The sequence below is a fragment of the Myotis lucifugus genome, unplaced genomic scaffold, assembly GCF_000147115.1.
Source record: "Myotis lucifugus unplaced genomic scaffold, Myoluc2.0 scaffold_226, whole genome shotgun sequence".
Taxonomy (NCBI): Eukaryota; Metazoa; Chordata; class Mammalia; order Chiroptera; family Vespertilionidae; genus Myotis; species Myotis lucifugus.
The window spans coordinates 140302-166555 of record NW_005871274.1 but is presented as its reverse complement, the minus strand read 5'-3'; the positions used below and the strand labels follow the sequence as shown (position 1 = coordinate 166555).

The 26254-nt window shown below is 50.1% G+C and overlaps 1 protein-coding gene across 1 annotated transcript in view; it reads left to right on the top strand.

Moving 5' to 3' along the window:
* The window catches only part of RNFT2 (ring finger protein, transmembrane 2), a 47946-nt gene extending 22211 nt beyond the window's left edge, over window positions 1-25735 (top strand). The window contains exons 8-11 of the mRNA XM_014463888.2: window positions 16266-16415; window positions 18045-18110; window positions 18237-18338; window positions 23869-25735. Of these exons, the coding sequence (XP_014319374.1) occupies window positions 16266-16415; window positions 18045-18110; window positions 18237-18338; window positions 23869-24003 (453 nt within the window). The 3' untranslated portion in view covers window positions 24004-25735. The remainder of the gene's footprint in view (window positions 1-16265; window positions 16416-18044; window positions 18111-18236; window positions 18339-23868) is intronic.
* Window positions 25736-26254: the final 519 nt, after the last annotated feature.

Below are 26254 nucleotides of genomic sequence, written 5' to 3'. Positions count from 1 at the left end.
ACATGACTTGCTTTATAGCCAGGTGGAAGCATTTTACACTTTAACCAAATGTCTGTGAAGCATATTCCCATGCCTCATCTCATTTGATCCCACAGAAGTCCTGGAGTAGGTAGATAGGAGACTCAGTGGAATCCTATTTTATTTTCATTAGCTGGAAAATGGAGATTTAGAAAGATTAGAAACTTGACCTGACTAAAAAGAAGTAAGAAATGGTGGACCTTGAAAATGACTTCAGGTTTTCTCACTGCACAGAATATAGTCAAACACTGCTGCAGTTAAATATTTTACCCTTTGTTCTCCCTGCGTGATCTACAATAATAATCTGCTTCATGTTGATATTTACTGCTGTGTTGCTGACAATTACCTGAAAGAGAAGTTGGGGTGTTTCATTGGGCTGGAAAAAGTTTAGCTAATCAGAAAGCAAGTTTAATTAAGCAAATTTATTCTATATATATAAAAGGCATTGTTGATTTGTGCATGTGTGCTCTCACTGGCACCAATTGCACGTGTGTGTTTCCATCTGTCATTGTCAATTGTGAATTTGGTTGATGCTTCTATTATAGAGAAAGGGCGAATAGCAATGTTAAAACATTTCTTCTAATTAATTTCCTTTCAATGTGCACGAATTCGTGTACCAGGCCACTAGTAATAGAATAATAACAGCCGAAACCGGTTTGGCTCAGTGGATAGAGCGTCGGCCTGCGGACTGAAAGGTCCCGGGTTCGATTCCGGTCAAGGGCATGTACCTGGGTTGCGGGCACATCCCCAGTGGGAGATGTGCAGGAGGCAGCTGATCGATGTTTCTCTCTCATCGATGTTTCTAACTCTCTATCTCTCTCCCTTCCTCTCTGTAAAAAATCAATAAAATATATTTAAAAAAAAAAAACCAACAGGCTTTAAAAAAAAAAATAGAATAATAACAAATAGCTAATGTGCCTGGTACCATTCTAAGTGCTCCATCGACGTGAACTAATTTGATCCTCACAAGAGTCCTATGAGGTAGATATTCTCATTGTCCTCAGCTTGCAGATGAGGCACAGAGAGGGTAAGTGACTTGCCAAGGACACACAGCAGGTAAGTGGCCGGGCTGGGATTTGAACTCCAGCCGTCTAGTTCCAGCACCCCGACTCTGGACTGCTATGCAGTCCTATCTGCCCATCTTTCCCCACCCCTGCCCTTCTCACTCGGTTACCCCAGCTCAGATGGCAGCAGCACTACTCCCTGAGTGGCTAAGGGACAGTCAGAGTCACTCCTCACCAATCCAGGCGCCACACGCCCTCACCGCCCAGGCCCTGCGGTCCAGAATCTTCCCTACTCTGCCCCTGTTGGTCGCAGGGCCGTACATCATTTTATGTTGTTGATCTAGTTTTGTTGTGTTTTGTTTTTCCCTTCACTGTGTTCCCTGGGAGACTCTCAAAGGCTACATTCTGTCTCCAAGGGATACAGAAGGGACAGGGCCTGAGCGGGCACCTGGGATTTCCCAAACCCCAGCTTCCGCCTGGTTGGGGGTCGGGGAGACTTTGCATTATTTATTTATTTATCGAGTTCTGCTCAGTTCCACACCCCCCAAGCTGTTGCTCCCCACCGGGGAAGATGAAAAACGGCTTCAGACAATGGGAGACAAGGTTTGCCACATGGCCCCCTCAGTTTAATTTCCTTTAATTCATTTTATATTGAACCAAATGATACTGTTTGTTTTTAATGGCAAACACTCAGCACGGAGGAGGGGCGGCCAGGCCTCCTCCTGGGGAAATTAGGAACACAGCTGCTATTTAAACTCTCCGGCCACCCCCCTCTCCCCAGCACTGGGCCTTTGCAAATCACTTTCCAGGTTGAAAGATGATACCTTTCACCAGCTCAGATGGTCACAGTGGAGAGAGCTGTCCGCCCCCCTCCACCCCTCTTAGGGTGGCCGCCCATCCCAAGGCCCGCCCTTCTCTGGGAATAAATGGATACGAAGGACCAGGACCCACCAGGCCCAGGGATCCATGGCTGTTCTCGGTGCCCCTACTTCCCTGCCCATCACTGATAATCCTGGGAAGGCACCTGGAACCTCTCCCTGGAGCACAGAGGTTGAGAGCATTCATTCATTCATTCAGCACCTGGAGCAGCATCCCAGGTCAGTCTGCCTTTTAACCAGGTTCAAGTGCATGTGAAAGCTGGAGAAGCTCCAACAAGAAGACAGGTTTCCCACTCGGGCGTGAGGTGCCTGGCGGTCCAGGGCGCCTTGGACGCCTGAGATAGGCCAGCATTCTTCCAAAGTCCACTTGGGGCTCAGGGGGGCCAGAGTCAGTCTGAGTTCCCTGCAGGTCAAGAGAACTTGAATGCGGACACCGGCCCCCTAGGCAAAGGCTGGAGAAATTCACAAGGCTTTGGCCTGGCTTTGACGGGGGTCGAACCATGGTAATTAATGCCCACTTTAGACATTCTAGAGCAGTGGTTCTCAACCTTCTGGCCCTTTAAATACAGTTTCTCATGTTGTGACCCAACCATAAAATTATTTTCATTGCTACTTCATAACTGTCATGTTGCTACTGTTATGAATCGTCATGTAAATATCTGATATGCAGGATGGTCTTAGGCGACCCCTGTGAAAGGGTCGTTCGACCACCAAAGGGGTCGCGACCCACAGGTTGAGAACCGCTGTTCTAGAGGCCTCTCCATCCCTCAGAGGCGAGGCTACACTCCTGCCCTCTTGTTCATAGACTGTTAGACCCAACAAGACCTTCCTAGTCTACAGATGAAGAGTCAAGCCCCAAAGTTACCGGTTTCAGGTCTCATGATTTAATCCAGTCATGTGTTCCTTCTACAAATATTTATTGGGCAACAGTAGAGTGCCATGCATCCTGCCAGGCATGGGAGCTACCCAGACCCAGGGCTTTCCAGCTCAGAGCTCAAGTCCAGTGGGGCTGCAGTAGAGAAGCAGGCACTCCAAGGCCCTCTTGGAGAACAGAGAAGGAGCACTTAACCCAGCCCCCAGCAAAGTCTTCCTAGATAGGGCGACCTCGAGACTGAGTTTTAAAGGATGGGTGGGAGTCAGTCAGGCAAAACGAAGCCAACGGGCATGCCAGGGAGAGGGGACAGTCGGGACCAGAGCACAGAAGTGGGAGACAGTTCGGCGTGTGCGTTTTTCCAGACAACCGTTGAGCACCTCCAAGGGTGACGTCTGCCATGCTCATGCTTAGGCACCGTGGCACCTGGCAGGTGTGTGGTTATTCTCAGATGAACAGGTGATTGGTGTGAATTTGCATACGGGCCAAGGCAGGCAGACCCCAGCTCCTGGCTCTCAGACCCACCCAGCCGGACCGCTCCCACCACATTGGAGGGGACGCGGTGGCCACCCCTACTCTGGGTGCTGTGGGGAGTCATGAGCCAGCTGAGCAGTGATTATTTTGCTCTTCTCCAGCTGAATGATGAGGGAGGCAGCCAGGCTCCCTGAGGCGGCCTCGGAGGCGGCCCTCTCCCCGAGTGGGGGCTGGAGTTGTGCTGGGGCGGCCACTCTGCAGGTTCTCTCTTTCGATGCTGTGGGAGGGGCTGTCCTGTCTCATCTTTCCCCCAGGTGTTCCCCTGTCCCTGGGGGGAAGGAAGGGCCTTGGAACTGAGATTTGGCCCGAGGGAGCCCACCGCTTACCTTTCCAAACTTTCAGCATGTCCCTCAGGGTTCCAGGGTTGGTTAGAAAGAGTGTGGGCTCCGGGGGCAGGCGCACCCCAGTTTGAACCCTCATTCTGCTCTTTCCATCCGGATTGTCTCTGGCCAGTCACCTCCCCGCTCTGTGTCTCGGTTTCCTCGTCTGTAAAAGCGATAATGTTATCGACCTCTCAGGGTTGTAGGGGAGATTTGAGGTGAGCTAAAAACAAATCCAGACAATGCGGATGGAGGTGCATACAGTAGCCCCCCTTATCCACGATTCCCCTTTTTGCCATTTCAGTTACCCGCAGTTGGTGTGGTCCAAAAATGTTAAATGGAAAATTCCAGAAATAAACCATTCATAAGTTTTAAATTGTGTGGCGTTCTGAGCAGCATGATGAAATCTTTAACCATCCTGCTCTGGCCAACTGGGACGTGAATCTTCCCTGTCCAGCGTGTCCATGTTGTAGACACTTAGTCGTTGTCTTGGTTATCAATCCAGACAGAGACCACAGTCACGTAACTTGTATTACAGTGTATTCGTATAATGGTTCTATCTTACTATTGTTGTTAAGTTTCTCACGGGATTAGTTTTTAAATTAAACTGTATCATACGTGTATACGTTAGGAGAAGACATCGTGTACATAGGGTTCGGTGCTGTCCACTGTTCAGGCATCTGCTGGGGGCCTGGGAACGGATGCCCCGTCCGTGGGGTGGGGGGCTACTGTAGATGTTTTTCTTTCTGTGCCTTCTCATGACCCTCACGGGTCAGGGCTCTGCTGGAGGTTGCAGATTGGGTGTCGGCGATAAAACCAGGCCATGTTGCTCAGCGGCTGAGAACTCATTAAGGCTCGGCAGACTACTGGCTCTTCTTTTCGGGGCCCCCAAGTGCCAAGGTCAGACCTACTGACCTGCATGTGCCCGGCCCTGGTCTAGGTTTGAATCTGGCTTGGCCACTCGCTGTGTGTCCTCAGGGAAGTGAGTTCACGGCTCCCAGCTTCCATGGCCACGTCTGTGTATGGAACTCTAGGTAACATTACCTGTGGCAAGGAGGCGGCCAGTGAGAGGAGAACGGGGTCATGGGTGTAGACGGCTAGCACAGGGTGTTCGGTGCCTGCTAAATCTTTGCTGTAAGGACAAGCCTTTTCCTGCCTTCAAGGGACTGAGAGAGAGGTGGGGGAGAGAGACACACAAAGGCACATGTCCCTGACCTCTGCTCCCTTCATCCAACCCTCCTGCCTCCCTCTACCCAGGACTCTTCTGATTACCTTAGCCCCACCCACATAATCCAAGATAATCTCCCCATCTCAAAGTCCTTGTCATGTGTTTTTTAAAATATATTTTATTAATTTTTTTACAGAGAGGAAGGGAGAAGGATAGAGAGTTAGAAACACCGATGAGAGAGAAACATCGATCAGCTGCCTCCTGCACACTCCCCACTGGGGATGTGCCCGCAACCAAGGTACATGCCCTTGACCGGAGTCGAACCTGGGACCCTTCGGCCTGCAGGCCGACGCTCTATCCACTGAGCCAAACCGGTTAGGGCTCAAAGTCCTTGTCTCAGTCACACCTGCACGTGCACAAGATTCAACGTGTGCCATGTAACATATTCACAGGTTCCAGGATTAGGATGTGACATGTGGAGGTCGTTATTCAGCCTACCACATGCCCCACTTCACAGATGAGGAAACTGAGACCCAAATACTAATGTACTTGGGCAAAGCCACCCTCCCAGGAAAAGAACAGACTTGTAAGTGGGGGCCCTGGCTGTCTAGCTCCAAGTCATGGGCTCTAGGCCGAGAGGAAAGGAGGCGCCTTCCGCCCCTCTCCCTCGCACCCAAGCCCCAGTGCTTCAGGAGACAGGCAGGTTTGGATGGTTGTGGCCGAGCATTTGTGCCTAAGATTGGAGCTGACATGGGGACAGATAAGCACGTCTGTTCACCTGGGACTGGGACAGAGGGAGGAGGCCGCCTTCCTGCAGCTAACAGGGTCCCAGGCCACTTCGGGCTTAATCATCAACCCCTTATAATTAGGCCTCTCCTGGGTCCGGGGGAGCAGGGCCCTGTTTATAAAGGAAGCTCCTGATGTGCCTGTTGCTGGGACACGTGGCCTGGGCCCTCTCGTGCATCGGGCTGAGGCTCTTGAAACTGGCGCCGGACTGCTGCTGAGGGCAGATTTCTCACAGCTGGGGACTCCTGAGGGGCCCCAGCCTGGCCCCAAGGACTCTCAGCTGGTCCCTAGGGCCTCAGCACCAGAAGCCAATCCCAGCTAATGGCATGCTCTCCGGTCTCCTCCTGATCCTGGGCATGGACGCTAGGAGAGCAGAGAGAGGACCTTTACAGGAAATTGGGGGTGGGAGGGAGAGGATGGCAGGTTTTTCACCGACTCTGGTCTTTAAACTTGAGTATCCAGCCCAGCTGTGGTGGCTCCGTGGCTGAGCGTCAATCTATGAACCAGGAGATCATGGTTCAATTCCTGGTCAGGGCACATGCCCATGTCATGGGCTCGATGAAATTCTCAGAAACTGAGCCTCATTGACACATTGGGGGTACTAATTGGCCCCTGTCTCATGGAGTTGTTCTAATCAATTTTAAAAAGTGGGCAAGCAGCCCTAGCCAGTTGCTCAGTGGTTAGAGCAACAGCCTGAGGACTGAAGGGTTGCAGGTTGGATTCTGGTGAAGGGCATACGTGCAGGCTCGATCCCCAGCCTAGATCAAGGTATGTGTGGGAGGCAATCAATTGATGCGTCTTTCTCACATCGATGTTTCTGTCTGTCTCTACTCCTCCCTTCCACTCTTTCTAAAAATTAATGGGAAAAATACCCTCAAGCAAGGATTAATAACAACAACCACAAAAAAGGGGGCAAGCAAATTTTCAACTTGTGTTTATTTATTTATTTATTTTTAATCTATTTTCTTTCTTTTTTAAAATATATTTTATTGATTTTTTACAGAGAGGAAGGGAGAAGGATAGAGAGTCAGAAACATCGATGAGAGAGAAACACTGATCAGCTGCCTCCTGCACACTCCCCACTGGGGATGTGCCCACAACCAAGGTACATGCCCTTGACCGGAATCGAACCTGGGACCCTTGAGTCCGCAGGCCGACACTCTATCCACTGAGCCAAACCGGTTAGGGCTTGTGTTTATTTTTTAATAACAAGTGATGGCCCTAGCTGGTTTGGCTCAATGGATAAACTGTTGGCCTACAGACCAAAGGGCCCCAAGTTCGATTCCAGTCAAGGGCATGTACCACGGTTGCAGATTCCTCCCTGGCCCCAGCCCTGGTCAGGGCTCGTGCAGGAGGCAACCAATCGATGTGTTTCTCTCACATCGATGTTTCTCTCTGTCTTTCCCTCTTTCACTCTCTCTAGAAATCAATGGAAAAATATCCTCGGGTGAGGATGAAAACAAAACACACATACACAAAAATAAAAAACACAAGTGATGTATTTTAAAAATTATATTAACCAATACTCATATACCCAGCTTAAAAAGTAGAAAATTAATAGTGTCTGAGTTCCAGCCATCTCCCTTCCTCTCTTTGCTCCTAAGAAACCACGGAGTTTTTGTGGTTTCCATTCCCTCATCTTCCTTGAGTCTGCTTTTTGTAGTTTTTACATTTCCTTCTTTGCTGAGCTGTTATTAAAAACCAGAGTGGGCATAAGCATGTATAACCTCCTCCTTTCCACACCTAATTTCCTAGTGATCTAGTTCCTCCTTCTGCCCTCTCCTCTGTTACCAAGCAGAGACACCACTGGTTGGGAAACCAGTACATTAAGCTGGTCAGTACTACAGTAAATTTAAAATTAACAGGCTCTGCCCGGCCAGTATGACTCAGTTGGTTGAGGATCATCCCACGCACAAGGAGGTCCCTGGTTCGATCCCTGGTCAGGGCACAGGCCTAGGTTGCAGGCTCAATCCCCCATGGGGGTGTGCAGGAGGCAGACGGTCAATGATTCTCTCTCATCAATGTTTCCCTCTCTTTCCCTCTCCCTCCCTCTATCTCTAAAATATATAAAAACATTTATTTAAAAATTAGTAGGCTCTGAGTGAGCACAAGAGGGATGTTACTGAAAGGTACAGGTACCAACAGGCTTAGACTTCCTAGAAAGTATGGATGGAATAAGCCCAAGCTTCATGCTCAGACAAACTTGGGTTTGACTATCAGCACTGCCCACCAGCCTAAGCCACTAATTCTCTGCATTCACTCCAAAAATATTTAATTGTCTACTGTATGTGACCAGCACTGCATAGGTGTGGGATGCAGTGGTGAATGAAACGGACAGGGTCCCTGCTTCCATGTTGTTGGGTAAATCACATTAAATAAACATACATACCGCTTCAAATTGTGATAAGCACCAGGCAAGAAAGTAAACCAATTCATGGAGGACTGGCTCATTTAAGGCAATGGGAACGGCTTTCTCTGTGGAAATATTTGAGTTGACACTTGGACTTCCTTGCCACCTGACTTTGGTTAAAATAAATTCAAGTTTCTCATCCGCAAAAGGGAACTGGAAATGACCCCCTTTGCCTTTGTTAATAGGCCCTGACTCAGTGCCTGGCTCATCTCAGCCGCTCAGTAATGTCATTTCCCTCCCTCCCTATCGGCCCTGGACGTGCGTGTGGCTGGAGGAGCCGAGTTAATGAGCAGTTAGTAAGTGATGGAGAACCTGCTGCTGGCAAGTGGGCCATGAAGCCCTCTAAGAGGGTCTCACCGGCCCTCTTTGACGGCTGTTGATGGCTGACCCTAAGGGAGGGAGAGGGGAGACAGGGTTTATTGTCTGCTGCCAACAGGAAGCCTTCATAGTTTTCTGGAGAAGGGGGTGTAGAGTAATAGAAAGGCTGTGCTGTACAATCAAATCCCAGCAAATCATTTCACCTCTCTACACCTCCTGTACACTAATCCATGTCTTACCTCTCCCGTGGGTTTGTCATGTGGAACAGTAACTTTTCATGTAAATTGCTCAGCATATCATGGGCACCCAACAAGCATGGGCCACTCCCACTGTGCCCATCAGAACAGGGAGAGACTGGAAGAAAGGTGCAAAGGTGTGGGGTACAGCCAGGGGGGCGAAGAAAGGGGTCAAAGGGCCAGTTCACACCCTCTGGGTTCAAGTCCTTGCTCCATTCTTTCCTCCCTGGGGAGCCTGGGCAGGTCCCTGAGCCTCAGTTCTCTAGTCTGTAAGACAGCTGAGAATAGAACTGCCTTCGCCGCCTGTGAAATCATGCAGGCAAGTCATCTCGCGCGGCCCCTGACCTCCGGCCAGGGGAACTGATGCGGTCACTCTCTGCTGGACACGTGGCCTTAGGGGGGAAATGTTCAAATAAGAGGGCGAATGAAGATGGGTCCAAAGAATGGAAAAGGCAGCTTTGCCATTTACAATCAGCGGCCTCCTTTGTCCGTGGAGGCCGAAGGGCCGCGCGGGACCTATGCTGGGTACCAGCGCGGGGGTCTCCCGGAGGCCCTGGCCCGGAGCTGGCCGCCCGCAGCCCGCAGACCGAGCGGCCCGGGGAACGGGACTGTGACCTCATCGGCAGGCGCCGTCCCGCGGGGCCATGAGATCATGAGATGCCGGCGCTCGCCGCGGAGTCGATTTGTTGGGAGCGCGGGGACAGCCGGCCGCCCGCCACGGTGATCTCATCCAGGCCCGGGGGAGGGGGAGGTAGGCAGCCCGGCCCGCCCGCGCCTCCCGGAGGGAGATTAATGGCCCCCGCCTATCGGTGACGTCACCGGCAGCGCCCGTTGCCAGGTAACAAGCGGCCGCCTGCCTCTGGCCCCGCCCCCGCCTGCCCCGTCCCCCACCTGCTGTACTGTCAGCCGCTATCCTTCCTGGCTCGCTCTTCTCTTTCCTTTTTTTTTTTTTTATATTGAGGTATACATTGCAGTGTTCTAATTATAAATATATAAGATCGATGAATATTTACCAATGTATGTCCATATGTTCCAAGATAATCGTGTCCTCCAATAAAATATAATGCCAGCCACATAGGCAGTTTAAAATGTTGTAGTAGCCACATTAAACAAGTAAAAGGGAACAGGTGGCATTAATTTTAAGAATATGTTTTATTTATCCCAGTATGTCCAAAGTATTATCATTTCAGCATGTAATCAAGATTAAGCATTTTAATGAGATATTTTACCTTTTGTTATTGTTTTTCTAAGACTTTGAAATTCCCTGTGTATTTTATACTTTTAGTACATCTCGATTGGGATTTAGTCACATTTCAAGTGTTCAATAGCCATGTGATGAATGACTATTGTATTGGGCAGTGCAGATATAGAACATTCTAGTATCTAGAAGGTCAGTACCGCTCTGGTCAGTACCTCTGCCAAGAGTACCCATTATTCTGAATGTTCTCACCTCTCCTCAGTTCTCTCCCCCAACACACACCTGTATCTTGACTTTCTTTCTCCCCACATCTCACCTAATCTCCTAGTCTCCCTTTATCTGCCGCGGTGGCTGGAAGCACGAGATGGGAAGTCAGACTGGACTTAGGTCCTGTACCACCTGCCTTGCCTCTGTGAGCCTCTTATTCTCGCCCGTAAACTGGAGCTCATAACATTGTCCGTCTCCTAGCGCAGTCGGAGCTGGGGGCAGCATGCAGGTGTCACACAGAGAACTTTCATGAGCGAACTGTGAGCCCGCCCTAGTTCTCTTTCCCTGCGTCTCCCACACTCCATTCCTCTCTCCCATGCGTCTGTTGAGCTTTCTCATCTGAAATATGGGAATGATCACAACTACCCCACCAGGGGAGCATTTGATATGCAATCCCTGGCCCTGGTGAGTGACCATAAAGAGATGACTTTCTTCTTTCCTCCCCTCCTGGTCCCCCTCTTTGCCAGGTTTCTCACTCCTGGGTGCCCTTTTTCTTCTGGCTTTTACCTCTGTCATCTCTCTCCTCTCTTCTGCCTACATTTCCTTTTTCCCTTTCTTGTCTCTCTCTTTCCCTCCCTGCCTGAATTCCTCCAGCCTTCTATTTCCAGACCCCTGGACGCTTCCTCCCACCACTCCTGGCCACACTGCTGTGAAGTCGGTTGTTCAGCTCCCCAGCCCCAGCCTTCCCAACTTGGAGACGGGGATTGGCCCTGCCCCTCAGCTGATGGGCGCAGCACTGGAGAGCCGCTGCCCAGCTGTTTTGTTCTGAAGGGCTCTGTCAGCTGCAGTCCCCCCCGCAGCCTCCAATCATAACAGACCAGCAGGCCGCCTTCCCTGGAAAACAAGTCTTTGTTTTCGGCCTCTTGCTCCAGCCCAGCCCTCCATTTCGGAGCTGGAAGTGTGGCCCCGTCCCCTGTGGCGGTGGGAGAAAAGCAAATGAGGGAAACGCACCCGGGGGGGCTGGACGGCAGTTCCTGCGCATTCAACCTAGGGCTTTGCAATGACAACTCCCTTTGTTTCGATACTTGGGTTCAAGGAAACTTTCCGACCTCCTTTTCTTGGGGGAATTGCCTCACCCTCTCCCTGTGATTCTGATGAGGCTGTCAGTCACGGTGCCCCGCCCACCCCTGTGGCCATGTGACCAGGCCCGGCCACCGACCAGTCATAGAACTCCTTTCCTTGGTTGCGTTTGGTTACAAGGGTGGAGGCTTGACTCCAGGTAGTTTGGTTAAAGGGCCCAAGGAGAAACAGGGCCCTTTAACCAAACTTGTTATGTTGGAGGTCAAGCCATAAGGGTGTTGGCTTGAAGCTTGCCAGTGGTCATCTTTCCTACCACATATAGGTGGATCCAGCACTTTCTAGCCATGTCACCTGGGACAGGTTACCTGCCGTCTGTGTGCCTCTGTAAAATGGAAGCATTAATAGCACTTCCTCAAAGTGTTGAGCGCAGAGTGGTGCCTAGCACACAGTAAGTTATCACCATCATGATTGTGACCGGGAGAGCGCCTGCCCTTTGCAGGAGAGAATGAAGCTTACACAGGAAAAGGAGCAGAGACCACCTGAGCTGAGAGATGCGGGCAAGGAGGAGAGATAGAAAGACTAAAATGGCATCTAGATGCAGGCAAAGCTATATAAATATTCATTGTTAATCTTGATGCGGAAATAATATTCCCTTCCTGTCTTTCCATTCTCTATCCATTCACTTGGCTAACAACGATCTGATTATGTCTCCCCGCCCTGGCTCCTCACCCCCATACTTCAAATCATCTTTCCCATCTAGGTGCATTCTCAGAAATTCTCCTTCTCTGTTCATTTTGTCTATTTCTCAGCATCACACTCTCGTTCATGTACCACCCGCTTCCAGAGTCAGCCCCCTGTTATTTCCTTGTTTCCCGTTTCACTTTTTGTCCCACCCCCAAAGCTAGCAGTGAGGAAGTCAGGATAGAATCTGCCTTCTGCCTTGACTGCTCCCGCCCCCTTCATCAGAACCCCAGCGTATAGAGAACTCTGGGTGACCCAGCCCCATTCCCCCTTCACGGGTGGCCGGGAGGCCAGACAGCTCCTAATCGGATTGCTTTCCTTGTTCTCTGACACCCCGGGGACCACACATTCCATTTGGTGGTCATCAGAAATAACATTCTTAAGAAACCTGGAATTATAAAACTGCTTAATTAGGGAGAGATGGTTTCACTGGGATATGCCCAGTTTTCCCCGGTGGTTTTATCTCCTTTTCCAAGTGCCCCCCCCCCCCCGCCCACCCCCGGGCAGCTAATTGCTACCTTCAGCGTGATGCTGCACAGGCAGTCACTCCCTGTACTTTCTGTGACATTGCTGCTGGCTTATAAAGAGACATTCTCTCTTTGATGTTCCAATTCTCCTTCACCAGCAAACTCTAGGACAGCGGTTCTCAACCTGTGGGTCGCCAACCTGTGGGTCGCAACCCCTTTGGGGGTCGAACGACCCTTTCACAGGGGTCGCCTAAGACCATCGGAAAACACATATATAATTATATATTGTTTTTGTGACTAATCACTGTGCTTTAATTATGTTCAATTTGTAACAATGAAAATACATCCTGCATATCAGATATTTACATTATGATTCATAACAGTAGCAAAATTACAGTTATGAAGTAGCAACAAAAATAATTTTATGGTTGGGGGTCACCACAACATGAGGAACTGTATTAAAGGGTCGCGGCATTAGGAAGGTTGAGAACCACTGCTCTAGGAGGTTGATGCGAGTAATGAGGGTAGGATCTTCAGCTTCAGAGGTCCCCAGTTACTAAATGAGCACCTACTATGTGTTAGATGTCGGGGATACAACTAGGAGCCAGGTTATCTTTACCATTATGGGGCTCATGGTCCAGTGGGAAAGACAGATAGGAAAATCAATTTTTAAATATTGTGAAAAGCACTCTAAAGGAGTGATTTAAGGGTGTAATAAGAGCACCTAATTTAATTAAGGAGTTGGGAAAGGCTTCTCATGGCTGAGACCCAAAAGAGGAACAGGTGTTCGCTCAGCAAAGAACAGGGGACCAGTATGCCATCTGCAGAGGAAGAGCTGGGTCTATATAGAGAAGTCACTGACAGAAGGGCCAAGATGCTGGTACCTGAGCCTGCTCTGAAATTCTGGGGATGTATTGGAGTCCCCATCATCAGTAATGGAAGGAACAGAGGAAGGGACGGAGGGATGAATGGATGGAAGGCAGAGAAGTAGGAAGAAAGGAGAGTTCTTTGGAGGTTCAAGGAGGAGTGATAAAAGCAAGTTAAGGTTGGAAGTTGGGAGAGACTGGGCTGTTGGTCCAGAATGAGATGGAACATGCGGTAGTTGAGAGCATTGAGGGGGGCATGGGGCAGCTGAGGTTGGTGGTGCAGGAGAACAGAGCTCACAGCCTGGGTATTCTGCAGAGCCTGGAGCCTGCTGTCGGGGCATGGGCAGCCCTAGGCGTCCCTGGGCTGCTGCTCCATTGCTCCAACATCCATCGCACCTTTGGCACGTCAGACATGATGGCCCTGCCCCACATCTCTGCTCCGTGGTCACCACCACCCTCCCACAGGCTCCAGAGGGACACCCACATTCCCCTCCAGGGGATGTTTCTGGGAGTCAGGGGCTGGTGGGAGTCCAGGGGGGGGAGGAGGCCCCCAAGGAAATGACCTCACTATGGGGAGGCAGCCAAACAATCACAGAGATGCCCTTCCTTGGTCCTTAGCAGAATGGGCACATCCGTTTCAAGGGGTCCCCTTCCACATGTGACCAGTGCCCAGCCCATCAAGACAGAATATAATAGAGTGGCTATAAAGTCTCTGTTCACACCCTGCACACCGTCCATTAGTTGGATACACAACATGTTTTTATAACCTTTTCTCCCCCCTCTCATTTAAATATATCACATGATCAGTACCAAAAAAAAATGGAGAAGACAGAAAAACATAAGGAAAATGAGTGTTTCTGCATACTGCACTTTTTCTACTTAGAACTCTATGAGCATTTCCCTGAGTCAATAGATATTTGTGGCCAGAATGATTTCTTTTTTATTTTGAAATACTTTTAGACTTAAAAGTTGCAAAGATAGTAGAGTTGTTATATCCTTCGCCCAGCTTCCCCTAACATTCACATGTAAGAGAACCAGTTTACAGTTAGCAACGCCAGGAAATTTACATGGGTACCTTTACTATTAACTAAACTGCAGACCTTACTCAGATTTTACCAACTGTCTCGTTTTCCTAACTCCAGGATCAAATCCAAGATCCCACGTTGCACTTATTTTGTCTCCTTAATCCTCTTCGATCTGCCAGTTCCTTGGTCTTTTCTTTGTCTTTTGTGACCTTGACATTTTTGAAGAGGCTGGACAGTTACTCTGCAGAATGTCCCTCAATTTGGATTTGTCTCTTGTTTCCTCACGATTCTATTGAGGTTATGAATTTGTTTTTTATCAGAAGTGATGCTGTTTCCTTCCCAGTGCATCCTATCAGGGGGCTTAGGTTGTCCATTTGATTTATTACTGGGGGCGTTAACCTTGATCACTTGGTGAATGTGCTGTGTGCTGGGTTTCTTCACTGTGAAGGACCTGTTTTTCAGGGTAATATTTGAATGGCTGCTGGCTTTGCATCGTAGCTCTGCTGTAATCAGACCCTCATTTAGAGTGTAACTGGTTTGGGTTTGTACTGTTACAAAGAATGGTACACTGACCATTCCTACTGGCACATCGCAGCACACATCTGTAGTTATTCTTAGGGTCAATTCCTAGAAGTAGAATTGTTAGAGCAAAGATTATTGACATTTTTTGTAAAGGCTAGGCATGCCTGGGGCAGGGCTATTTGTTTGTGTCTATGTTCGTTCCTCCGTTTGTTTCAATTGTTTTATTGAGTATAATTTAAATACAGTAAAGCGCACAGATTTGAAGCTCTATTTCAATGAGTCCTGCCAAATATAGACATCCGTGTACCCACCGTCCCAGTCACGAGAGAAAAGATTTCTATCGCTCCCCAAAGTTCCCTCGTGCCCCTTGCAGTCGGTCCTACCCCCGCCCCCCACTCACCCCAGGCAACCACTGACCTGATTTCTATCACGGCAGGTTAGTGTTACCTACTCTAGGATGGTCGATAAATCAGAATTATACAGTATGTCCTCTTGTATAACTGTCTCCTCTGATTCAACCTAATGCCTGTGACATTCAACCATGTTGTATGTATCAGCCATTTGTTCATGTTTATGGCTGAGTAGTACCCTATTGTATAAATACACCACAATCTGTTTATCTGCTCTCCCACTGATGGACATTTGGGCTGTTTCCAGGTTGGGGATCTTATGAATAAAGCTGCTATGACCATTAGCATACAAATGGACAAATGTGTTCATTTCCCTCGGGTACACACCTAGGAGTGGAATTGCTGGGTCATAAGTAGATGTAAGTTTAACTTTATTAGACAGGACAGGGCGGGGTTATTTTCAGTTCCATTTTAGAGCACAGGCCACTTCAAGCTTGGGGGCTTTGTCCAAGAGCCAAGGGAGGAAGGGAAATAGAATTGTTGAGCACCGCTCTGTGCCCGGCACAATGCTACATGCGTTCCTTGTGCGTCCCCTTTAATCCTCAGAGCAACCTCAGAAGGTGGGAATGGGACTCCCATTCTGTAGATGTGGAAACTGAGGCTCACAGACGTTCAGCAGGATAAGATTCACACCCGGCCCTGCCTGAGTCCCCAAGTCTATGTTCTTTCCCCAGATAGTACCCTGCCTCCTTGGTGACAGCAGATGATGAGCTGGGAAGGAGAGCACATGTCTTACCCCGTCCACCTCTTGGCCTGCCCTAACCTGCCTCCTGCGGTCCATCCTGCCCATGCCTCTGAGGGCTGTCCCGTGATGCCTGGGTCAGCCCTTGGAGGTGAGGGTGATCTGTGTGCGGGGCAGGGACTGTGCCCCGACGTGTGGCTTTGAGCCCTCCAAGCCACAGCAGACACCAGGGAGGGACCCCACTCCAGCTCTCTGCCAAAGGTGTCTGGTTTCTCCCTCCCTGAAACGTGATCCGTGGAGCCCTGATCTTCTGGGCTGGTGGGCAGCGGGTGAGGGCAGCGGGCAGGGGCCATGTCTCCCCGGCCATATCTCAGGCCCATTAGGAGCGGGCCTGAGTGCTTTCCAAAGCTGATTAATGGCCTGCCTGTGACCTGGAGTGTCATTACTGCCCAGGCTGGGGGCCCCTGCTGGGTCCTTTGGGTCTTTACTGCTAATAATAATTGATGCTTTTCGTGTGGTTGCAGGGAAAGTTCTATCTGGTCATCGAGGAGTTGAGCCAGCTGTTCCGATCACTGGTCCCCATCCAGCTGTGGTACAAATACATCATGGGTGACGACTCCTCCAACAGCCACTTTCTGGGAGGAGTCCTGATGATCCTCTACAGCCTCTGCAAGGTGAGGTGGCGGGGGTTGGCAGGTTGGAGGGCAGCTGGAGGGCGGGCCTACGGAGGCCCCATTCACTCGCTGCCCCTGAGGGCCAGGGGGAGCTTGGAATGATCCCCTAATCTCTCTCTTTTAAATTGAGGGAAAATTCACACAACACAAAATTCTGTGACATGTAGCAGATTCGCAATGTTGTGCAACCACCACCTCTGTCTGGTTCCAAGACATTTTCATCCCCAAAAAGGAACCCTGTTCCCAGGAAGCAGTCGCTCCTCATTCCTGTACCCTCCTCACCCCCAGCCCCAGCCCCTGGAATCACTAGTCTTTCTATCTGTGTGGATGTGCCTGTTCCGGACACTTTATATAACGGGAGTCGCACAATGTGTGACCTTGTGTGTCTGGCTTCCCTCACTGAGCAGTGTGTTTCCAAGATTCCCCCACACTGTGGCCTGTCAGGACTTCATTTCTTTTCATGGTTAAATCCACCCTAATTTATTTTCTTCTCTTTTGTAATCCTCACCCAAGGATATTTTTTCCATTGATTTTAGACAGAGTGGAAGGGAGGAAGGAGGGAGGGAGAAAGGGAGGGAGGGAGGGAGAGAAAGAGAGAGAGAGAGAGAGAGAGAGAGAGAGAGAGAGAGAGAGAAACATCAACCTGAGAGATGTACATCGATTGGTTGCCTCCTGTTCTCGCTCCAACTGGGGCTGAAGATTGAGCCTGAAATCGAGGCATGTGCCCCTGCCCGGGAATCGAACCTGCGACAGTATAGTCAGCGGGCCAGCGCTCCAACCACTGAGCCAAACCGGCCAGGGCCACCCTCATTTCTTGTCCATAAAGCTCACCACAGGCTAGCCTTTCACAGAATCTTCACAACTCTTCAGAGTACGTACCACCATTGCTCTCATTTTACCGGCGAGGAAGCTGAGGCTCAGAGGGAAGTAACTTGCCAGGGTCGCTCAGCCAGAGATAACAGCATGAGCGTCCACCCCAGGCAGCCTGCGTCCAAACCAGGCCACTCTTACCCCAGACCTCACTGCCCCTGAATGCGCTTTCTGTTCCTGCTAAATGGTGCACCGTCAGCTCTGCAGATCAGTATGAGGTCCTTCCCTTCTCATCATTAGTACAAATCAGTTTCCCCCCCACAATAAGTACATCCTCCTCTTTCTTTGACCTTGGAGAATCCTGGGGAAATGCTTGTGTTCTCGGTCCTTCTTCCCAGCAGGGCTAGCCAGGCAGTGCAGGCTGTGTCAGCCCATGGGGCTTATCTAGCCTACTGATCCTGATCGACTGGAAGTGGCTGACTGGAGTGCTAGCTGGAGGATTATCGGCTCTGGCTGGGCTCAGATGAAGAGTGTTGTGATCGATTAGCAATGCCTGCCCTGGGCTTGGGAGAGGAAAAGGCAGTGTGCATGCCTTGTGTTTGCTCTCCTGGCCCAGGGACAGGGGAGGCTGTTGACGGAAGACAGGAAGTCCAAAGCCAAGCAGAACTGGTGGGAAGGGGGAGTTTCAGATGGGAGGAAGTGCCATGAAAATGCTCAGAGGCAAAGACGAGGGGGGCAGCGGGGGCAGCTTGGAGGTGGTAAGCGAGATCCTGTACAATCCTGGGATGCTTTTCAACCATCACCCTGCTCTCCTTTCAGTCCTTCGACATCTGTGGCCGCGTGGGTGGAGTCAGGAAAGCCCTGAAGCTTCTTTGTACCTCGCAGGTGAGTCGGCTTCATGTGGTCCTGGCCAAAGTCACAGGAACTAGGAGCCAAGAGCCGGAAACAGGTCTCAGTGTGCTTCTCGGGGTCCACAGCTGTGTTTCTCTCTCTCTCCCCTCCCACAAACAGAATTACGGAGTCCGGGCCACTGGGCAGCAGTGCACAGAGGCTGGTGATATCTGTGCCATCTGCCAGGCCGAGTTCCGGGAGCCTCTGATCCTTATGTGCCAGGTGAGCAGGGCCGGGCAGGGGCATCAGAGGCTGAGGCTGGGGGACCGGCAGGCCCTGCCCAGGCAGAAGTCTCAAGTGCCTTTCCCTTGACCAAACCTTGAGGCTCTGGGATGGGTCTTTGAGAACAGTGTGGTCCAGACTGGAGTCAGATCTGGGTTCCGATCTCAGCTCTGTCTCTCATTAGCTGGGGCACCTGGACCAGGTTACTTCACCTCTCTGAACCTCAGTTTCAATGTCGAAAATGAAAAATTCACTAAGGCTTAGTGTCAGAATATTGTGATTGTGAAACCCAGCAGCACTCTGGACTCTAGGTGGGTCATTCCATCTCCCCGAGCCTTATTTTTCTCATTTACAAAATGGGTATCACAATAACATCTACTTTGTAGAGCTAATATTACGATTAAATGAGATCATCTCTGGAAAGAACTAAATTTGAATTATTTAGTCATAGAAGTTGTTCATATATATAATTATCATTATAATTAGATATTTACCATTTGTTTTTATTATGATTTCTTGTGGGTCACCAACCTATAGCAGTAAGTACTGGTTAGCCCCTTTAATTTCCTACGTGTATCCCCTCTCCTCCTTCTCCTCCTCCTCCTCCTCCTCCTCCTCCATCCTCCTCCTCCTGACATCAGGGGCGAAGATGTCAATTCAGCAAATGTGTATGAGTCAAGCATCCTATCAGACACCAGGGAGGGGAGGCAGAGGGCACACAGACCCTGTCCCCTGCTCTGGAAGCTCGCGGTCCCTTGGGGAGACAGACACATACATAAATAACTATGAAACAAGGCAGGCGGTGATAAGTGCTGTGTAAGAGAGATTCATGCAGCGTCCCCGGGGACCAGGACAGATAGCGATGAGCTGGAGGTTGGAAAGGCCTCAGGGAGGAGGCATCGCCTGCAGACGAGAAGGAATCGAGAGCATATGGCTCCTCCCCACCACCACCTTCTGGGGGTGAGAAGACAGGAGGGGGGGTTTGGCATCAGCAAAAAAATTTTGTTTTTGCTTTTGATTTTGGGGGATTATAGCTGGTTTGTTTTTTTGTTTTTTATTCATTGTATTTATTTTAAAATTGAGACTATATTTGCATGATCCAAAATCTGACTGCAGAATTCATGAGTGAGGAGTCATGACAACTGAATGCCATGTGGGACCCGGGCTGGGTCCTGGCACAGAAAGGGCATGGGTGGGAAAGGCAGTCTGACGAACTCCTGATCAGGCCTGGCGTGTAGTCCATGGTCACGCGTCTGTGTGGGTTTCTTCGCTTCGACAAGTGCACTGTGGAGACGCAAGGTAACATTAGGGGAAACGGAAACTGGGTGAGGGGTATGTGAGGACTTCCTCTACTCGCGGCAACTTGTCTGTTAGTGTAAAATTATTCCAAAATAAAAAGCTGCATTAAACAGTGTTTTAAAGATGGAAGAAAGAAAGTGGTTGCAGGCTCCTGCCCTTGTCCCCAGTTCCCCTGTCCCCTAAACACCCCCACAGGCAATTATTGTTACCAGTTTCCTTTCTGTCTTTTCAGAGATGCTTTGTAAGCGCATATAGATACACTGAACACGTCCTTTTCAAAATGACATAAGTTGCAGCATATTCTACCCAAGCTGCATCCTGCATCTTCCCTTTTTGACTTGATACTCTGTCGTAAGAAATTGCCCCTTATTTGCCTATCATCCTGCTTTTCAGATAGACCCCAATTTGTTTAACCGTTTTCCTCTGGGTGGGCATTGAGTAGCTGATAATCTTTTGTTATTACAAACTAGAGGCCCGGTGCATGAAATTCGTGCACTGGAAGGTGGGTCCCTCAGCCCAGCTTGCACCCTCTCCAATCTGGGACCCCTCAGGGGATGTCTGACTGCTGATTTAGATCCAATCCCTGTGGGATCGGGCCTAACCCAGCAGTCGGGCATCCCTCTCACAATCCGGGACTGCTGGCTCCCAACCGCTTGCCTGCCTGCCTGTCTGATTGCACCTAACCGTTTCTACCTGCCAGCCTGATCACCCCCTAACCACTCCCCTGCCAGCCTTATTGATGCCTAACTGCTCCCCTGCCGGCCCGGTCGCCCCCAACTGCCCTCCCCTGCAGGCCTGGTCACCCCTAACTGCTTTCCCCTGCTGGCCTGATCGCCCACAACTGCCCTCCCCTGCCAGCCGTCTTGTGGTGGCCATGTTGTGACCACATGAGGGTGGTCATCTTTGACTACATGGGGGCAGCTATATTGTGTGAGGGCATGACGGTCAATTTACATATTACTTCTTTATTATATAGGATGTGGCTACCATGGGAGTTGAGAAATGGGGAGACTTATAGCACTTCCCTGGGCCCATTGTGTTGAGTAAATGAATGAATTCTAGTGAAGCATGTAGAATCACACTGAGGACATGCTCATGGTTCAGTAAATATTAGCTCTGCCCTAACAGTTTTGCTCAGTGGTTAGAGCATTGGCCCACACTGAAGGGTCCAGGGTTCGATTCCAGTCAAGGGCACATACCTTGGTTGCAGGCTCAATCCCCGGCCCCGGTTGGAGTGTGTGCAGGAGGCAACCAATTTATGTGTCTCTCTCACATCCATGTTTCTCTCTGTCTCTCCCTCTCCCTTCCACTCTCTAATAATCAATGGGAAAAATATATATCAGCTCTTATTGGCACACCTTCCATTTCACACATGTGTGAGCTCTTGGCAGGGTAAGTTCCTGGTGGTGGCATCACTAGGGCAGAGGGTATTGCTGCATTGCCCTCCATAAAGAGTGTATCCCAATGCCAAGTGTGACTGGACCTCTCGCTCCCCTCCCTGGCCAACTGCTGCGTTATCAAGCCTTTTTTGAGCTTCGCCAATCTGACAGGTGACAAACACTGTCTCAGTGCGGTTTTAATTTGCATTTCCCTAATTATGAGTGTCTTTTCACATGCTTCTGAGCCATCTGCATTTCCTTCTTAGTAGCAGCAGTGAGTATTTGGGCCTGATGTCAAGGTGAAAGGCTTCCTTCTTTCTCTCTGGCAATCTCTTTAGGCTGTTTGTCTCTCTCCCATTCTTCTCCTGGTGCCCTGCTGTCTTCCCAGAGCTGGGTTAGAATTCCTGGGAGGGGTTGGACAAGACACCATTGCCCCGATCAGGAGCCACACCACAGCCAGTGGTGGTTGGAGCCCACCAGCATGGCCGGCCAGGTTGAGCACATGGCTCAGGCTTGCTTTGCTGGTGAAAGGGCCTTGTTAATTCCCAAATGCATTGAATGTCTGAGTGAAATGTTTCTTAATAAAGGCTTCCCTCACTTTCCTTCCCTAGACTAGTTCGTGCTCTGGATCTATGGCCTCATAGATCTGTTTTGCCTTCATGGCACTCATCCCAGTTGTCAGCTAGATAGCTAAGTAGGCTACTGGTTGTGTAAGGTCTGTCTCCTCTTTGTCAAATTATAAGCAACTTGAGAGTGGTGACCATGCCTATCTTGTGTAAACGCAGAGTCACAATACTGACTTAGTAAATATTGGATGGATGGATGGATGGATGGATGGATGGATGGGGTAGATGAAATGGGATGGTTGATTGGGATGGAGATGGATGGTGACCAGGTGCAGGGGTGGGTGGGTGAGTGAGTGTGCAAAGATGGGTGGATAGAGTTAAAAGTGTGTGGGTAGCTGGGTGGTTGGGGAAATGGATAGACAGATGGGTGAGGGAATAGGTGAATGGATGGATGGGGGAATAGGTAGGTAGATGGGGAACTAGATGGGTGGCAAGATGGAGAGTCTGATAGATGGATGGATGGATCAAAGGACAGATGGATGAAGAGCCCACTAGGCTAAAGGAAGATCCTGTCTCCCCTTCCAGTCTGGCATCTCGAGACAGAGGATAAACAATTGAACGTAATCATAACTATTACTGAATAATCACCAGCACTTACAAAACACTTATTACTGGCCAGGCACTGTTCTAAGTGCCTTCTTTTTTAGTTGTTGTTTTTTCCTTTTAAAGAACATTTTGTTAAGACTTTTATATTATTGTCCCTAAACTCTTTATTTTGAACATTTTAAACCTACAGAAAAGTTGAAGGATAGTGCAATGAACACCCTTTTATCCTTCACCTAGATTTACTAACCATTAACATTTTACTGTGTTTGCTTTTCTTGATATAAATTTATCCCCCTAAACCTGTTGAGAATAAGTTGCTGACATCTTGATTCTTCATCCCTAAATATTTCAGCATACATCTCCCAAGAACAAGGACATTCTGTCCCGTAACCACAATTCCACTAGCACACATCCCCAAAATTTTAAATTGATACAAAATCCCAATATTCAAATTTCTCCATTTGTCTTCAAAACATCCTTCATAGTTAGGGTTCCCCTTCCCTTCCCCCACCCAGGATCCAATCAAGACTCATATACTGCATTTGATTGTCACGTCTAAGTGCTTTCAATCTTCCTAAGGGGAGAGCGCTATTGTCCCCATCTTACAGACGAGGAAACTGAGGCACGGGGAGGTTAAGTCACTGGTCCCAGTTAAAGCCAGAAAGTGGCGGAACTTGTTAACGTTTCCAGTATCCCTGTGTTTCTCTTGACCCCTGTGGTCTGTTCTCCACCCAGCTGCCAAAAGGATCTTTTATTTTTTAAAAAATTTTTTTTATTATCTTAAGTTTTACATATGTCTCCTTTTTCCCCAATTGACCGCCCCCCTCCCCCAACCATTCCCACCCTGGGCAAGCCCCCACCGCCCCAGTGTCTGTGTCCATTGGTTATGCTAATATACATGCATACAAGTCCTTTGGTTGCTCTCTAACCCCCCACCTCCCCTGCCATTTGTCTCTGGGTCTATTTTTGTTTATCAAATTATGTTGATCATTATATCCCACATATGAATGAGGTCATGTGATATTTATCTTTCTCCGACTGACTTCCAAAAGGATCTTTTAAAAATGCAAATCATATCAAGTCATTCCTCTGCTCAGAGCCCTGCCATGGCTCCCTAATTCTCTCAGAGTAAAAGCCAAAGTCCTCAAAATGGCTCACAAGGCCCTATATGATCTGCACCGCCCCCATCAACTCTCTGATCTCAGCTCCCCCTCCCACCCACCACACTCCAAGCTCAGCCACACTGTCCTTGCTGGTCCTCCAGCACACTGGGCACACTCCTGCCTCAGGGCCTTTGCACGAGCTGTTTACTCTGCCTGGTACGTTCTTTTCCCAGATGCCATCAGGGCTAACACCTCACCCTCCTTCAAGTTTTGCCCAAATGTCAGTATCTCAGTGCAGTCCTCCCAGGCCACCCTGTTTAACACTGCACCCCTCACCCCCACCCCACAGTATACCCTATGCCCCCTCCCCTGCATTTCCATCCTAGCACTTGAAACTGACATTCTTTACGTTTTAAAGATTCATTTTGCCAGTTGTCTCCTCCACTAGAGTGCAAGCTCCAGGAGGGCAGAACTGTCTGTTTTGTTGGCTGCTGAGTCCCCAGCTCCTCGGACCGAGGTGGGCATGGCGTGGGCGCCCAGTAAAGCATCCTGGTGGCCCTGATTGCTGTCCCCGCAGCACGTGTTCTGTGAGGAGTGCCTCTGCCTCTGGCTGGACCGCGAGCGCACCTGCCCGCTCTGCCGCTCCGTTGCCGTGGACACCGTGCGCTGCTGGAAGGACGGGGCCACTTCGGCACACTTCCAGGTGTACTAGCACCGACGCTCCGGCACGCCCAGGGAGATGACGGAGGGTCCGTGTGGCCGGGTCCAGCTCTGGGGACTTCCTGGGAAACAGGCCGCAAGCTCTTCGTGTCCTGCCTCCCGCCTTTCTCCACCTCTTTCCCTAAAGCTTTCTGTTCCCCCCACCTTCACCTTCATCGTTTGTTCCCTGGCTCAGTTCATCCTTCCCTACGTATGGGGAAGCCTCCTAACTCAGACTCGGTCTCTGCCCAGGTAGGTCTCCCATCCCCTCCTAGTCAAGGAACCAGGACTAGACAAGGTCCCGCCTGTTGGTTATTTTACTCGAGAACCGAATGCCCGAGGCTGCCCACTGGGGAGGGACCTGGATGTCACTGCCTCCCACCACGGCCCGGGTCTAGATGGGGGTCACTGTGAAGTCTTTTTCAGACTCAGATGCCTGGCCCCGCCCAGAGTGAGCCAGGCACGGCATCAGGCATCCTGCCTGGATGACTTCCCTGGCACAGCGGAGGAAACCGTGGCACAGAGCTGGTGTGGTAACCGTGCCGGGGTCACCCAGCCAGCCGTGTGCACCGAGTTTCCAGCCAGGCCCGCCTGGCTTCAGAGCCACCATGCTGACCCGCTGCTCAGACACTGCGGCGTGGGGCCCGGCACACAAGGTTTCTTAAAACCGTAAGAGGTGATTTTGATGCGCATGGGTGGCCCGGGTGCGTGGCATATTTAATGTGGACCGCATTGAGAAGGCAAGACTTGGTCCTGAAATTGCTTTCTTCCCGAGCTCTGGGCCAGGGTGCTTCATCACGTGTGGGTACCAAGAAAAGCCAGCTTTGGCCCAAATACAGACACCACTGGGTCTCTGCACCCATCTGTATTTCTCTTTCCTCCCTCCCATCCCCTCCCTCACTCACGCCTCAGATCTGTCAACAGCCCCTGTGGACATTCCCTCTCCCCTGGTAGCCTCCAGAGCAAAAGGGACAGTCCATGTTAGGGATTTGTCCACAAGCCAGGGTGGTGGCGGAGAGTAGCTCTCATATAGAGCTCATGAGTAGTTCTGTATGAGAGCTACTAATCTCTATAGCAGAGCCACTCCCCTCCCTGCTTTGAGATCTGGGAGGAGGTGGCACAGGAGGTCATGTAGATGCCACCAGAACCCTGCCTGTCCTATCCTTCTCCCAGCCCTATCCTCTCACTGTCAACCCAACACAATGGGCTGGTGCCCACGGCATTTCAGAGAAAGCCATCTGGGTGGCTGGGGAGCAGACTAGCAAGAAAGCCGGAGGGGAGATGGGAGCCTTGCTGCCCCCTTGCCCTCGGCCGGTGTGAGCATGCCCACCCCGTCCCCAGCAGACTCTGGACACGTGGCCCCCTGCGCTGTGGAGCCAGCACCTTTTCTTCTCCCTGACGTCCCTGGCGCTTTCCTGATATCCCTTCCAGGGTTGCATGGCATCTTTCAAGCTCTGTTACTATGGCGATGGCCGTGCTGTTACAATCCCACTTGCCTGGATAATCAAGTCAGAAAGGGAAGTGGAGGGAAGCAGAGCCCAGTGGACACGGCTTCTCTGTTCCCTCTGCCTTGAGGAAGAACCAAGGGGAAGGGACACAATCTTCTGCAACTGGTTTTTACCGGAAAGAGGTCCCTGTGTGCAGGTGCCATCAAAGAGGCTGGAGAAATGGGAGCTGGAGAAGGCATTAAAGTGGTAGCATGTGACAGAGCAGATAGAGCTGTCTATTAAATTAATTTAATTTAATTTTTAATTTATTGGGTGAATTGGTTAATAAAATTATATGGGTTTCACGTGTACAATCCTATAGTACATCATCTGTATATCGTCTTGTGTGTTCACTACCCACGTCACGTCTCCTTCCATCACCATTCATCCCCCCTGTACCTCTTCCACCTCCCCTGCCCCCTTTCCCTCTGGTAATCGCCATACTGTGGTCTGTGTCTATGAGTTGATTTTTTTGTGTGCTTAATCCCTTCACCTTTTTCACCCGGCCCCCCAGCCCCGCCCCTCTAACAGCTGTCAGTCTGTTCTCTGCCTAAGAGTATGTTTCTATTTTGTTTGCTAGTTTATTTTCTAAACTTGGCATGACTTTGGGAAACCACTCCACCTCCCTGTAGCCATCTCCAGAGTGAGGAAGTCTAGTGTATCATCTGCTGGAACCAGGGAAACTGAGGATGCTGATAACCAGTGAATACACCACTGGTTTGTCAGTTACACTCGTGCCACACACACACAAAACTTCTCGGACAGTCTGCTAAAACA